Source organism: Sinohyriopsis cumingii, chromosome 8 (genome assembly GCF_028554795.1).
Source record: "Sinohyriopsis cumingii isolate HCF-2022 chromosome 8, ASM2855479v2, whole genome shotgun sequence".
Lineage (NCBI taxonomy): Eukaryota > Metazoa > Mollusca > Bivalvia > Unionida > Unionidae > Sinohyriopsis > Sinohyriopsis cumingii.
In genome coordinates this window covers 100,108,348-100,124,982 of record NC_142968.1, presented here as the reverse complement: position 1 = coordinate 100,124,982, position 16,635 = coordinate 100,108,348, and the positions used below count along the sequence as shown (strand labels likewise).

Genomic DNA, 16,635 nt, shown 5'->3' with positions numbered 1-16,635 from the left:
GTCATGATATAGATTATATAGATCTTCCTGACTATAAAAGAGTCACACCCTTCCAAGCCCTGTCATGATATAGATTATATATATCTTCCTGACCATAAAAGAGTCACACCCTTCCAAGCCCTGTCATGATATAGATTACATAGATCTTCCTGACCATAAAAGAGTCACACCCTTCCAAGCCGTCATGATATAGATTATATATATCTTCCTGACTATAAAAGAGTCACACCCTTCCAAGCCGTCATGATATAGATTATATATATCTTCCTGACTATAAAAGAGTCACACCCTTCCAAGCCATCATGATATAGATTACATAGATCTTCCTGACCATAAAAGAGTCACACCCTTCCAAGCCGTCATGATATAGATTATATATATCTTCCTGACTATAAAAGAGTCACACCCTTCCAAGCCGTCATGATATAGATTATATATATCTTCCTGACCATAAAAGAGTCACACCCTTCCAAGCCCTGTCATGATATAGATTATCTATATCTTCCTGACTATAAAAGAGTCACACCCTTCCAAGCCCTGTCATGATATAGATTATATATATCTTCCTGACTATAAAAGAGTCACACCCTTCCAAGCCCTGTCATGATATAGATTATATATATCTTCCTGACTATAAAAGAGACACACCCTTCCAAGCTGTCATGATATAGATTATATACATCTCCCTGACCATTAAGGGGGTGCTCACCAGTTATTATGTACTTTTGAGAGAGTGACATATGTAAGGTGAAGTTGTTAGCATTTAAAACATGCACAGTAGAGAGAATGTTGGCATACCTCTATGCTACATTAATGTAATGTGGATGATATTTCTTTGGATATTGTACTTTTGGAAATTGTACATTATATAAGCACACTGCTAACTAAAATGACTGCTCCCTTATGCTAAAAAATCATCCTAAATTAGTCTAAAGTACACTATCCATAGCAGCTATGAAAATAGGGAAAATGAATTTTGCCAGACTAGACAATACCAGCTTTTGAAAGTGCAATGAATGAATTACCAAATATATAAAATGTAAAAAAGTTATTGGCTCTTTTTTATACAGTTTATCTCTGAAGTTCAGGAAGTGAAAATGACCAAGTAGAGCTAGCACTTTTTTGAAAGGTGCACATCTGGAGTAAGGCCAAGCTGTATACTCTATAACCCATATTACACCCATCAATCATACATGAAAATAAAGGGAATTAAAGGTTCTTTGAATTATACCTAAGATATACATGGTCTTTTTTAAATAGCCAGTATAACCAGTGAGGAAAGCCGGGGAAATTCTTTTTCTTTAAAATTCTAACCCTATACAAAATACGAAACTGTCGAGCACCACCTTAAAGCAAATATAAAAATGTATGCAATTTTTTTTCTTCCTATAATTATGTATGATGTTCTGAATAAAATGGTACATTCATATTGATGTTAAGCATGAAAATAAGCTAATTATGCTCATTTTATTCTTGCTTACATAATTTGCCATGAGGCATTTTTGTGTGAGTAGTGACCTTAATTATGGGGAAATTAGAAGTCTTAGAATATAGGAATAGAGTCAACTTTAATTTAAAACTGTTGCAATAAGTAAAATAAATATATAGTGAAAATGTTTCTTTTCATTTATTTGCAATGAAATAATAAAAAAAAATGATGAGAAAGCAAATTCGCTTCTTCTATATTAAACAATAGGCAAATATTTTACACTTTGACCTTTATGAACCTGATCTGTTCCATCCCTTTTCAAACTGTAAAATTCGTTGTTGATATCTCAGAAATAATTCTGGCTAGTTTCATGTTCCTGTCACTCAGCATAACATTGGTTGCTATGCTTACAAAATGTAATGTGCATTTTTAAAATAGCTCACTTTTTATCATAAAGGGGGGCTGGACTTGTTAGAGACTCTGACACTCATAAATACTATTCTGTGGGAGGAAATGCAGGAGAATTATTCAAAAGGACTGTTTAGATGCTTGCGACTTAAATGTTTCAGCTGTACAATCAAAATTAAATCATACAATGATAATACCTGTGTTCTCTTTATGGGGGTGCTCACCAGTTATTATGTACTTTTGAGAGAGTGACATATGTAAGGTGAAGTTGTTCACATTTAAAACATGCACAGTGGAGAGAATGTTGGCATACCTCTATGCTACATTAATGTAATGTGGATGATGTTTCTTTGGATATTGTACTTTTGGAAATTGTACATGATTTAAGCACACTGCTAACTAAAATGACTGCTCCCTTGTGCTAAAAAATCATCCTAAATTAGTCTAAAGTACACTATCCATAGCAGCTATGAAAATAGGGAAAATGAATTTTGCCAGACTAGACAATACCAGCTTCTGAAAGTGCAATGAATGAATTACCAAATATATAAAATGTAAAAAAGTTATTGGCTCTTTTTTATACAGTTTATCTCTGAAGTTCAGGAAGTGAAAATGACCAAGTAGAGCTAGCACTTTTTTGAAAGGTGCACATCTGGAGTAAGGCCAAGCTGTATACTCTATAACCCATATTACACCCATCAATCATACATGAAAATAAAGGGAATTAAAGGTTCTTTGAATTATACCTAAGATATACATGGTCTTTTTTAAATAGCCAGTATAACCAGTGAGGAAAGCCGGGGAAATTCTTTTTCTTTAAAATTCTAACCCTATACAAAATACGAAACTGTCGAGCACCACCTTAAAGCAAATATAAAAATGTATGCAATTTTTTTTCTTCCTATAATTATGTATGATGTTCTGAATAAAATGGTACATTCATATTGATGTTAAGCATGAAAATAAGCTAATTATGCTCATTTTATTCTTGCTTACATAATTTGCCATGAGGCATTTTTGTGTGAGTAGTGACCTTAATTATGGGGAAATTAGAAGTCTTAGAATATAGGAATAGAGTCAACTTTAATTTAAAACTGTTGCAATAAGTAAAATAAATATATAGTGAAAATGTTTCTTTTCATTTATTTGCAATGAAATAATAAAAAAAAATGATGAGAAAGCGAATTCGCTTCTTCTATATTAAACAATAGGCAAATATTTTACACTTTGACCTTTATGAACCTGATCTGTTCCATCCCTTTTCAAACTGTAAAATTCGTTGTTGATATCTCAGAAATAATTCTGGCTAGTTTCATGTTCCTGTCACTCAGCATAACATTGGTTGCTATGCTTACAAAATGTAATGTGCATTTTTAAAATAGCTCACTTTTTATCATAAAGGGGGGCTGGACTTGTTAGAGACTCTGACACTCATAAATACTATTCTGTGGGAGGAAATGTAGGAGAATTATTCAAAAGGACTGTTTAGATGCTTGCGACTTAAATGTTTCAGCTGTACAATCAAAATTAAATCATACAATGATAATACCTGTGTTCTCTTTATGGGGGCGCTCACCAGTTATTATGTACTTTTGAGAGAGTGACATATGTAAGGTGAAGTTGTTCACATTTAAAACATGCACAGTGGAGAGAATGTTGGCATACCTCTATGCTACATTAATGTAATGTGGATGATGTTTCTTTGGATATTGTACTTTTGGAAATTGTACATGATTTAAGCACACTGCTAACTAAAATGACTGCTCCCTTGTGCTAAAAAATCAGCCTGAATTAGTCTAAAGTACACTATCCATAGCAGCTATGAAAATAGGGAAAATGAATTTTGCCAGACTAGACAATACCAGCTTCTGAAAGTGCAATGAATGAATTACCAAATATATAAAATGTAAAAAAAAGTTATAGGCTCTTCTTTATACAATTTACCTCTGAAGTTCAGGAAGTGAAAATAACCAAGTAGAGCTAGTACTTTTTTGAAAGGTGCACATCTGGAGTAAGGCCAAGCTGTATACTCTATAACCCATATTACACCCATCAATCATACATGAAGATAAAGGGAATTAAAGGTTCTTTGAATTATACCTAAGATATACAAGGTCTTTTTTAAATAGCCTATGTGACCAGTGAGGAAAGCCGGGGAAATTCTTTTTCTTTAAAATTCTAACCCTATGCAAAATACGAAACTGTAGAGCGCCACCTAAACAGTCACACCCTTCCAAGCCCTGTCATAATATAGATTATACAGATTTCCTGTTTTATTCTGCTTGGATTTGTAAGCTGTTTATTTCTGTCTATATAGATCTCCCTGACCATTAAACAGTCACACCCTTCCAAGCCCTATCATGATATAGATTATATAGATCTCCTGTTTTATTCTGCTAGGATTTGTAAGCTGTTTATTTCTGGCAAGTTGAAAATTGTATACACCAAAGTTATTCAAAAAGTGCAATTTATAAAAATATGAAAAAAGCGATAAAAGATTGTTTTTTAAGTGTTCAAATTTGTACAAGTTTGCCTTAGTTTTACTGTAAACACGTTGAGTAAGTATTCAGTGATTTCACAATTCACATTTGTTGCTTAAAGTTATGGTAGGTAAGTATTTTGTGGCTCAAAAATGTGAAAACTAGAACATGTGATTTTATTTCATCAGATAAGATGCCATTTATAATTTTTAAAAATTCTGATTTCCATTTATTTACCTTTTCACAGAAATATGGTTCTCAGAGTTTCGTACTCTACTATGATACTGCCAGTCAGTGGGACGCTGTGTATCCAGGGACAGATAAGGTATGCACAACATAATTAGTATTCATTTGCAAACATTCATGGAGTAAACAGCCTTAATTATTAAATGTTGGCAGATTTGGTCTACAATGATTGTAATTGGATGCATGCTGTACATGAGCACATGTGGCTTAGAATGTTATTCAATTATAGGCTTTTGTTGAGTTTAGTTTGGGCCAATATGGAGTTTTATGAATTTATAAGCATCATATTGACCAATGTGAAACAATACTTCATATTCATCAAAGTAGAAGTCTTGTTTTATTACTTGATTTGGAGAAAAAAAATTGTAATTTAGTTTGCTTTAAAATTGTTGAAAATACCATTCCATTGATCCCATGAATTTAATGATATGACATTCTATAAAAGCCAAACAATGCTGTGACCAGTGCAACATGGATATTGACCATGTGAAATGAAACATTATTCTATGATTTGCATGAGACAGGTTTTTCGTTTCATTGGATGGAACAGAGTCACATGATATTTGATATTCATATCTCATGGTCATTCTTCATGTCACATGATCAAGTGTAACACTATTTCATACATGAATCATGTAATAATCAGAGTTATCACAAAGTTATTGAACAAGTAACAGAATGTTAGTAATAGACAGTGAAAAAAGAACAATTTCAATGTTCACAGTATATATTTTTAGATAATTTTGGGTGTAATCTTTCTTTGTTCCAAAGTTTTTGATTGTGATTTTAACTAAAACTGATAAACATTAGAGAAAATATGCAAAAAGAGAGTGCAAAGTACAGTGTCAATCTCATAAAGGACTGAGTAGCATAACAAACCTATCAGTTAGAACTCTGGAATAAATTTGAGGCCTTACAGGAGCTTCAAGATGAGTAGAGTATCCCTATAGAAAAAATTGGAAGGAATTCAAGAAGGAGTGGACAGAAACTAGTAGGGTAACTGTAGGCTACAACTGAGCTGAACACACACCATGGATTAGTTTAGAGTGCAAGGAAATGAAAGAAATACTGAATAACAGCTGCAAGAGCAGAACAGGCAAAAGCACACAGTAAAATACAGACACAGAGGACTGAAGAACAGCATCAGGAAACATGAACAGCAGTTTATGGAGGAATTTGCAAGACATGCATACTAAGCAGCTGAGTAAGGAAGTATGAAGGACTTGTAAAAGTTAATGAAGAAATGGCAAGAAGAGGAAATAGAGAAGATGGACCAATGAAGGACAAACAAGGGAAACTCATTACAGCATGGAAAGAGTAGGGAGTAAGATGAATAGAGCATTGTCAGGAACTTGACCTGCACCAACCAACAGACCATAAATTCCACAAGCTAAGCATGTATTACCATTCCATGTGATAGGTAGATGAGAAAAGAAAGCCATACAAGTAATGACAGGAAGGATCTAGGTAACATATGAAATAGTGAAGGAATGGAAAGAAGGTTTTATTGTTAAAATACTAATGTATGGCAACATTAGCGAATATAATATCTACTGGGGAATTATGCTTCTCTCCAAGCCAGGAAAGGTAGTCAACAGAGTAATACTCAAAAGTTTAAGATCAGTTGTAGATGCAAGGTTTAGAGACCAGCAAGCGGGCTTTACACACCAGACCATATATAGACACTTAGACTCATTACTGAACAATCCATTCTTCTACATATTTGCATTTTATTGACTTTTAGAAAGTTTTTGATAGCTGGATTGTGACTAACTATGGGATATGTTAAGTCACTGGGGGATACTAGAGAAAGTTATTGAGTTAATCTCCAACACATACCAGGGAACCGAGGGTCAAATAATTCATAAAGGAGGATTCTTGGATAAGTTTGACATCAGAACTGAGGTGCAAAAGGGATATTTGCTGACATCATATCTATTTCTATTGGCAAGAGATTGGATTATGAAAACCACCACAGAGGGCAGGGCAAATGTTATATAATGGATGATGTGGCAACAAATGGTTGATCTGAATTTTGCTGATGACCTGACCCTTACCCCACATAGTCATGACCAGATGCAAGAGAAGTCTAGAGAGGAAACAGCAGAGGGAATAGGCTTGCTGATTATTGTAGAGAAGACAAAGATAATGAAGATAAATTGCAGGTCATATCACCCAGTTAGTCATAAAAGAGGGTAAATAGAAGTACAGAACCTTTTTACTTGAAGCATGATGAGTCCAATGAGGGGCACAGAAGAGGATATAAAGATTAGGATAGGGAAAGCTAGAACTGTTTATGTAAGGTTGATTAAAATTTGGAAAGAAAGAGAAAAACTATATATATTCAGCTCTAATGTCGAGTTGCAGTATGGTGTAGAAGCATGGAGATACACAAAGAGCTTGATAGGAAAGGGGCAAAGTTTAACTAACAGATGCCTTAGGAAAATACTCTGTATTTCATAGCCTAAGAAATCAGCAACAAGACACTCTGGGAAAGAACAATGTGGGAAGAGATGGAAGACCAGATTTCAAAACAAAAATGGAAATGGAGAAGAACCTGCTGAGGAAACTAAGAAACAACATTACAAGACAATCATGAGATGGAACCCACAGGGCAAAGAAAAAGAGATTAAAAAACCCACCTGATAGAGAGAACTGCAGAAGGAGATGAAGAGAGTGGAATACACTTTGAGCAAGATGGAATAGATGGCAGAAGACAGAGTGAAATGGCCTGTGCTCCACATGGGGTCTAAGGGATTAATAATAAGTTTGTGCTTATCTCCCCCTCCCCCCTCAGTTATTTTTGTTTTCCAATGATCAAAACTAAATGGTATTGTCAGGAAAATAAAGACTCAAGTAAGAGCTAGCTGTTGTCATATGCCGTTTATCACATTATTCAATATTATGTATTGTTTATTCATTTATCTTTGTAATGTTTTGGCACCAGAAATATCTCACTTTACATTACAGACTTGTGATCAAAAAATGGAAGTGTTAGACAAAACTGGCAATCAAGAAGTTCCACTGTACACGTGTAAACAATCAAATATCAGTGGGGAGGAATATTATGTATGTGACCAATATCGAACTTTTATCTCAGCTAGAGAACGATGGTGGTACATTGCTCTCAGCAAATGCAGTGTTGGTCAGGTAATTATGAAACACAATGTGACATCATCAAAATTACTTTGCTCAGACCTGTGTCAGAATTTACTTAAGTTAACTTGTGAATAATACATCATTTCATTAGGGTCTTGGATTGAGATGCAGGAAGACTATATTAGCCATCTGTTCATTTCTCCATCTCTCTATCAACACTTATTTATGCCAGCATAGCTCTGCAACCCTTGCACATAAATGGATGTAATTTGGTAGGTGATTTACCTATTACATACAGATGGTTTTGTTTTTCAGATACAAGTTTGATGGAGTTACTGCCCTTTTCCCCTCAGTTCCTGTACGGTTTGCACAATCCTGAAAATTACTTAATTTTGGTGGTTACCTTGAAACGTTGTTTAAATTGAGGTTGACACAAGAAAGTTTTGAAAAAGAGCTTGAAGTCTCTCATTAGTCCCTGAATAGTGTTTCAATTTAGAAACAAATGCATTTTTATTGAAAACCATTAATTTATTGTCATAATATCAAAAAAGAAAATGAAAAATAAACTTTAAAGGTTAGAGACCCGGTTTTTCTGGAATTTTGATAATGTAGTCAGTAGCTTACATATTCAGTACAAACCTTTGGTTTGGTTGCTTACATTCTTATTAGTACTAGGCCTTATTTGGGATTGTATGCACCTTATGATGTAAATGATCGGATGCTGTGTTGACTGTGCTGTTAAGCTGGAAGATAAAGTCAGTCAAGTGCTCTGTGATGGGAATTGTATTTTCAAACAAGATTGCAAAAAGAGTTACATATGCTGTCTATATGTATAGGCTAAACAAAGAGCAATGAGATGTGCTTATCAAAAGACTTTCGATCATCTGTGGCTGAGATCACCTTAAGTCATACTAATGGTGGGAACAAGGCAGTCATCTTACATACCAATTACAGTAATTAAAAAGTTTTCAAATTGTATATTTCTGCCCCTCTTGCATATAAAATTTAATGAAATATTAGAAAATTGATCGTAGAATACAGTCCTAATTTTTTAAAAACTATATACTAACTCAAAAATCAAGTCGAGCCGTAAACAACAAAGGTCATGATCTGCTATAGCATAATGCAGATCAGAATTAATGTTGGTTGTTTTACTGATTACTCCTGACAAACTTCACAGACCCAGCTCTGCAATGGCAGGTCTAGGTCTGTGCAGTTTGCAGTTGGACTTGTATTATAAATGACAATACATGGTAAATTTGCTTACTTACAAGGAGGCAAGAAATACTAGAGCTTGGGCCAAGTACAAAATCACCAGAATCAAACAACTCTAAGGACTTGTAGAGATAAAGTGACGTTAGCTAGAGGAGTGAGTCACAGTGCTCTGAGGTCTCATGGCAAGATTGAAAAGCATAATAAAATGAAATATCAACAGAAGGAATGAATATAGAATATTGTTTACTAAAACAGGAAAAACTCAAGGAGGCATTGAAACTCTGACAAATAAGACCAATGTAGATGATCTAAATGAACCTTTATCCTCAAGCAAGAAAGCACTTTGAGTGTCTTCACCTAAGCCGATTTAACATAAAATATTTATGATCTATATTATATCGGAAAATTGGTTAAACCTACATACCATGATCAAGATTCTTCCAAAATTTGTATACAGCTACAGCAAAATCATTTATTTTCCTGGATTTTGTAAAATTGGACATTTTTGTGGGTACTTAAATTCATGGTTTTGACAGTCATTGCTTTCATATTTATAAGTATTTCATTTCATGAAGTATCCAGATATGAAGAACTCAAAATAATAAAACTATGCCAACAACAAATGGCAATCAGTTCAGTGATTAAAACACTATTACCACCTGCATGAAAATAAATTAAACACTTATCAAGGTCAATCACTTACACTCAGCATCAAAGGGTTTCTGATGCAGCTATCAAAACTAAGCTAATAATTTTTTAAAGAAAAAGTGTATGACCTCTTCCTTAAATGCTGTCCATGGTATTAACATAGTGGTTAAGAATGGTAAACTTCAACGTAGAAGCCCATCGGTTTGCATAATGTCATCATTCTATATGTGAACCAGACATAACCAGCTGCCCCTTGCCCATTGCAGTTATCATGCAGTGTCAGCATTTTGCGTGTTAAGAACCCATTGACATGTGAATTTGCTAACTAAATTGAAAGATAATGGAAGCACTTCTTTGTTTTTGCCTATCTCATACAAACCAGTTTTAACCACTAGACTATATGAAAATAAAGGCTTAAAAAAAGAACAAGTTTCCACAAATTCTATGCTAAATAGGTCATGGAAACCTTAAAACCTCTTCAGTCAAGTCAATTTATGATGAGTAGATAATTGCAGATCACACAAAAATGTGTGCAACATGGGACCTAATTATCCATGGCTTTGAGAATGTTGGACTTATTTAATTCAACAATTTCATCATTATTTATGTGACAAACAAATAGTTTGTACCAGCATACAGTGATTTTGTCTCAAAATCATTGAAATGTGAGCTTCAGTATTCTGCTGTAGTTTGTATATATACATGAAATGTAGTGTTGTTTTATTAAATATGCTTCAGGCAGTAGTATTATTTATGCCATGCTGTTCATTGGAATTAACCATGCATGGATAAAATGAGATGTGCTTTCATGAGGATTTGTTTTTTCAACAACGATTTTACTTGAATGAAGAATCATTTTACATATATTTGTTTTATTTTTACCCTTTAAAAAGATATATAAAGTATTATATATTGTTTCATGTACCCCTATCCATAGGCCATATACAGCATGATGTAGGTCATATACAGTATTCCATAGGCCATATATGGTATTCCATAGGCCATATACTGCATTCTATAAGCTGTATACAGTATTCCTATAAAGGAAATCTTTAAAGCATGTCCATTGGAGTGAAAGTGGGATAAAGAATTGTTCCTTATTCTTGTCACATAATCACTTGAATTTTGTGCTATTAGAAACAGGATCTAGGAAGGAAGTATTAAATATGGAAATAACACTTTGAAACTTTTTCCAGACCCCAGGAATGTACTTGGAGTATGAGGTTCACATGACAAATGGGGACATAGGGGACTATCTTCACAGAGAATACTCAGCAGATGAGTTTTGTAAGTACTTTAATATAAGAGATTCACATGGCAAATGGGGACATAGGGGACTCCCTGCACTAATAGTAATATGTGGATGAGTTTTGTTTTTGAGTACATAAATATATAGAAGATTCAAGTGACTAATAGGGACATAGGGGACTACCTGCACTTATAATATTGAGTAGATTAGTTTTGAAAATACTTAAATATGTTATGAGATTCACAATGACAAATGAGGAAAAAGGGGACTACCTGCATAGAGAATACACAATGGATGAGTTTTGTAAGTATTTAAATATATGAGATTCACATTATAAATGGGGAAATAGGCAATTTCTGCACATGCTATTCATCAGATGCATTTTGTAATTACTTAAATACATGATATTCACATGACATGTATTGTATATAATTGCATTCCTTTATCATAGAACACTTGAGTGTCTATTATACTTGTATATGCCTGTAGACTTTTGAAATGACCTCCTTATCATAGAACACTTGAGTGTCTATTATACTTGTATATGCCTGTAAACTTTTGAAATGACCTCATTATCATAGAACACTTGAGTGTCTATTATACTTGTATATGCCTGTAAACTTTTGAAATGACCTCATTATCATAGAACACTTGAGTGTCTATTATACTTGTATATGCCTGTAAACTTTTGAAATGACCTCATTATCATAGAACACTTGAGTGTCTATTATACTTGTATATGCCTGTAAACTTTTGAAATGAAAAGTCTGTAAACTGAATGGAGCATACTACCATATTATTCACTGACCCATTTCACACAGACATTTTATGCAGTGTTTCTTAAACCAATTTGAAGATTATGATCTATTTTGGAGTTGGTATTGCATCTGCCCCATGATTACCTCCTAAAGGGTATACCTTGACCAGAATGCATGCCTTGCCAGTGCCGTCTGATGCAAAATCATGGAAGAAACTTTCTGATGATGTGCCTCCAATGAAAATGTTCACATTTCTAAATGAATTGAGTTTTGGTTTTGGTATCAGTGTTAACCCTTTTACCAATATATTTTATTTTGTTGACCTTTCTAAGAATTTGTTCCTCTTTGCAATTTATTTTTATAATGGCGCATATACTAGTATTTCAACAGGAGTCTTTTGGGGGCAAGTTTAACTTTATCATTTTTAATACCAAATTGTGCTCATATGCTGCGAAACCCAGTACATACATACATACATACATACATACATTCATGCACACACACACACACACACACACACACACACACACACAAACACACACACACACACACACATCATGTTCACAGTCGTTGTTTGTGTTAAGTAAAGGACATCAGCTTGAAAGTGACTTAAGATATCTCCAATACAGTTTCAACGGGACCAAATTTGATATGTAGATGCGTTAGAGGATCTCATCACCTGTATAGCTTATGATGACCTTATGTACCAACACTGACCTTTTAAGCATCCCATCACTTGTATAGCTTATGATGACCTTATGTGCTGACAATCACCTTTTAAGAATCTCATCAACTGTATAGCTTATGATGACCCTATGTGCCGACACTGACCTTTTAAGAATCCCATCACCTTTGTAGCTTATAATGACCTTGTGTGCTGACAATGACCTTTTAAACATGAGATATAAAACTATCACTGAACCAAACTAGTCCTATTTAGATGGCTTGAGAAGATCCAAAAACCTAGACCGGAATAGGTTGTGGTTGCTGTGTCCTATTTTTCAAGACAAAATGAAGATACTTTGTATTTATTGATGGAATCAACTTGCTGACAAATAAAGGGCATGTAAGCAAAATATCTCCAATATGTTGATCAAGCATGACTAAGTAGGATATGGAGATTTAAGAACAATGGCATTTAGATGCCTTTAATAAATCCCAATACTTTATTTGGTCTTTTGGCCATGATCAAATTTTCAAGGTCATTGGACAACTTTGAATTTGTTCTTAGTATTCTTGTATGTTTTACCATTTTGTGGAAAAGTTTGATTGTATCTTTTTAACATCTGTAAAGACTACACATATCTATAAAGGACAAAATTAAATAGACCTTTATGTGCTATTTGTAGACATGTTTCGCTGTGACTCAAAATGACACAATTATCAGTTGGTAAAGAGTACCTAAAAAGCTTAATGTTTCAAACGTGGAAAAGGAAAATATGAAGTAGACATTTATCAAAGAACTGTGCAGCCAACTTGATACAGTCTATATGAACTCCGATAATTTCAATGAAAACACGGCATCCTTCAGAGACTGTGTAATATTCAGTTGCATCCAAAACCCTTGATCCCACCAACATAAACATCAAGATTGGTTTGATGAGAACAATGCAGCCATACAGAGGCTTTTGATTGAGAAACATTGGTTACAGAGAGCCTGTTTAGAAGACAGCATTTCATCATCTAAGAAGAGAACTTTCAACAACATCAATGCAAATTCAGAGAGCTGCAGAAGTCATGGATGAGTAACAAGGCAGATGAGAGTCAGTCCTACGAAGACAGGAATGACATGAAGATCTTCAGTGACAGTCTATGGACCACAGTCATCATGAACATCTAGTTCAAGACAAGGAGAAAAGATTTTTCAAAGATGTGTCCCAGATGATGTGGCTCATACAGTAGGCATTTCAAGTATCAGTACTCTGCTGGGTTGATGTGGACAGGCCATGTCACCAGAATGTCAGAAGAGCGACTATCAAAGAAGATCTGCTGGTAAGGTGAAGAAGGGAAAGTGAGCTCAAGATGATCAGAAGAAATGCTTCAAAGATTCCCTCAAGTTGTCCTTGAAACACTTCAACATTGACCTTGAGTCTTGGGAAAATCTTGTACAGGATCATTCCATCTTTTGCAGTCTCATCCATACTGGAGCTACAGATTTGGAACTGAAGAGAATTGTGGAGGCAGTGAAGAATCATGAACGGCATAAATCTCAGACCTACAGTACCTCCTCTATTTACCAAGCCAACTGTGCAGTATCTCCTGTCAAGTGCACCATAGACGGTTCAGAGCACAAATTGACCTGATCTTCCAGTTCTCACAGAAACCAAACCAGTTTGTGATGTCTAGTGATGTCTTGAATTAGAAGGAAGAACAGCATTATCAACATTAAAGATGACATATTTTAAAATTGTTTCCAAGATATTCTACACACAAGTTTACTTCCTCTCCCTTGTACCAAGTATCAGTTAGTGACTTTGCAGATCTGTTGTTTAAGGTCACCAGAAACCAAATTAGGTTAGGTTTGGTCCAGTGATACTAGAGATATCTTTGTCACATAATAACTTCCACATGTGGGCAGAACATTTTACCCAATCACCTAAAAACTTAGTAACTTTCTAAGTCACACTCTTTACAGAATGTCATTTGATTTACCTTGCTAGATGTTTCCATTCCTTACTTAACAAAGTCTGACAGAATGACATTAATTGTAATTGTGGGGAGAAGTAAGACATGTTTTTGCATTCAAAAATGTATCCCTTTTTTTATTATTATTATTATTATTATTATTATTTATTATTAAGATGGTGATGATTTTGATATGGATGCTGTGTGTGATGGTGACCTTTTGATGATAATTGCAATGGCTAATGATTTTGTTGTTGATATTATCTTGAAATCAGTAAAAAAAATCCTTTATTTCACTATCAAGCCTTGTCATTTTTGAACAGTGCCTAAGTAGTTGTATTCATCTAATGCATTTGTGCTGAAGAAAAGATATACAATGAAAGACAGTTATTACAAGCACAAAATCAATTTAGTTATGGTTCATTTGAACTGAATGTGCATATCCAATGAAGCATAATGCATACATTACAATGAGAATTTAAGAAATTGAGGATACAATAAAGTAATTTTAGGGTTTCTTAGAGTTTTGTTATAAATTTGTTGTTCTATAATTTATGTGTGCTTTTTTCAGACATAACACCAATGGCCATTGCCTTTCTCCTTGCCAACTGTGTTTTGATGGTCCTTGCAATCATCTGCTCAGGTAAGTTTTGTTTTGTTCTAAATTTTACACCTTAATGGTGCATTTATGTATGTATGTATTCTTATTATAGCACTACCTAGGATTCACTCTTCCCATCTATTTTTATGTTTATGCATTCATTTATCCATCCATCCTCCCTTATGTATGCTATTTTGACTCCAATAGGGAAGCTTAATTCCTAGAGTACTGGACTCATAATCCAGTTGTTGGTTCACTATCCATTTCGTCCAGCCCAGGTCAGTTGCCTCAGTGTATCCTTTAGAAAGGCATCTAGCTCCCGTTTCCTTAATATGATATAACCCATAATGTCTTCAAAGTGCCCATGTTACATGTGACATAATTTAAACCCAAACTTGCTTCTTGCCAATGATCTGGGTCTGTGCAGTTTGCAGTTGAACTCATCTTTTAAGCTAGTATATATATGGTATGTTGATTGTTTCAATACTTGGATTGTCTCAGTATTTGTATACACAAAGTTGATCTTTTTACCGTCCAGCAATCCTCAATACATTGGACCCTTATTATAATGCCCCTTAGTATGTCACTAGCTCTCTTACAGCACAGAGTTTGACCACTTTCAGTTGATTAAATTCAATTTTATCATTGTTATTTCATTGCACTTAATTTTAGTTAGGCTGATGATGACAATTTATTATGGTATATCATATCATAAGAGATGATTGGTTAGGTTTAGTTCATAAGGTTGATGATAACCAGTTAGGATGGGATGTGATAGTCAGTTATTATGGGATATCATATATTATTAGAGATGATTGCTTATGATGACTTTTTTAATAAATTTTTTGTGATTCGGATACAGTGGATGTACATCATATCCTGCAGCACAGGTGAAACACTGTGTTCCATGCAGACATTGTTATTTCCTAGATAAAACAAACTACTTGTACCCATTTTCTTTTTTTTCTTCAGTTCTTTTGCGTGCCAGATACCTGTTTCATACAACATACAAAATCTTTATGTTCTCTTTGGCCACATGGGTAATCTACCTTTTTCTGTGGTCCGTTGGATATGGTAGCTATGGTAGCAATGGAATGGAAGAGAGGCTTAGACAAGTAAAAACTGCAGGTAGTATACAGAGCTTTATTTATCTTATGTATGCATTTTTTTGCCCATCTGGCCATAAGGTCATGTGATTTATGGTATGGCTTTGTTTTTTAGCTCACCTTGCTATGAGGTCATGTGACTTGTGGTTTTGTCTTGTGTTTAGCTCACCTTGCTATATCATGTGACTTACAGTATGGCCTTGCAACTATTGCCGTTTGTCTGTTGTGTTTTGTAAATAATCTGTCATGTTTCAAAATTTATAATCATGAACCATTTTATATAATAAATATAAAAAGTTCATTCATCCAGTAGCATTGACTGCCATTAAAAAGTTTGTACTGATGATGCTGATTGTCCATCAAATATGGCTGCTATTAATAGAAACAAAAAAACTTTAAAAGCCAACATCTTGGTCTTATAACATGAATCAATATTTTAAATACCAGGAATGATTACATTGTGATGGAAAATGTGCAATCAATATTTTAACCATCAAATACCAGGAATGATTAGAATGTGATGGAAAGATGTCCAATCAATAATTTAACTATCAAATACCAGGAATGATTAGAATGTGATGGAAAGATGTCCAATCAATAATTTAACCATCAAATACCAGGAATGATTAGAATGTGATGGAAAATGTGCAATCAATATTTTAACCATCAAATACCAGGAATGATTAGAATGTGATGGAAAGATGTCCAATCAATAATTTAACTATCAAATACCAGGAATGACTATAATTTGATGGAAAGATGTCCAATCAA

General features: G+C 34.1%; 1 protein-coding gene across 2 annotated transcripts in view; it reads left to right on the top strand.

The window, feature by feature from the left end:
• Positions 1 to 16,635, top strand: part of LOC149794233 (transmembrane protein 145-like) — a 70,252-nt gene that overhangs the window by 22,633 nt on the left and 30,984 nt on the right. The window contains exons 3-7 of one of the 2 annotated variants that reach the window (XM_089968352.1): positions 4,565 to 4,642; positions 7,534 to 7,713; positions 10,722 to 10,812; positions 14,729 to 14,800; positions 15,731 to 15,886. In XM_089968352.1, coding sequence (XP_089824478.1) covers positions 4,565 to 4,642; positions 7,534 to 7,713; positions 10,722 to 10,812; positions 14,729 to 14,800; positions 15,731 to 15,886 — 577 coding nt within the window. The remainder of the gene's footprint in view (positions 1 to 4,564; positions 4,643 to 7,533; positions 7,714 to 10,721; positions 10,813 to 14,728; positions 14,801 to 15,730; positions 15,887 to 16,635) is intronic. The other variant, XM_089968353.1, reaches the window with a different exon arrangement.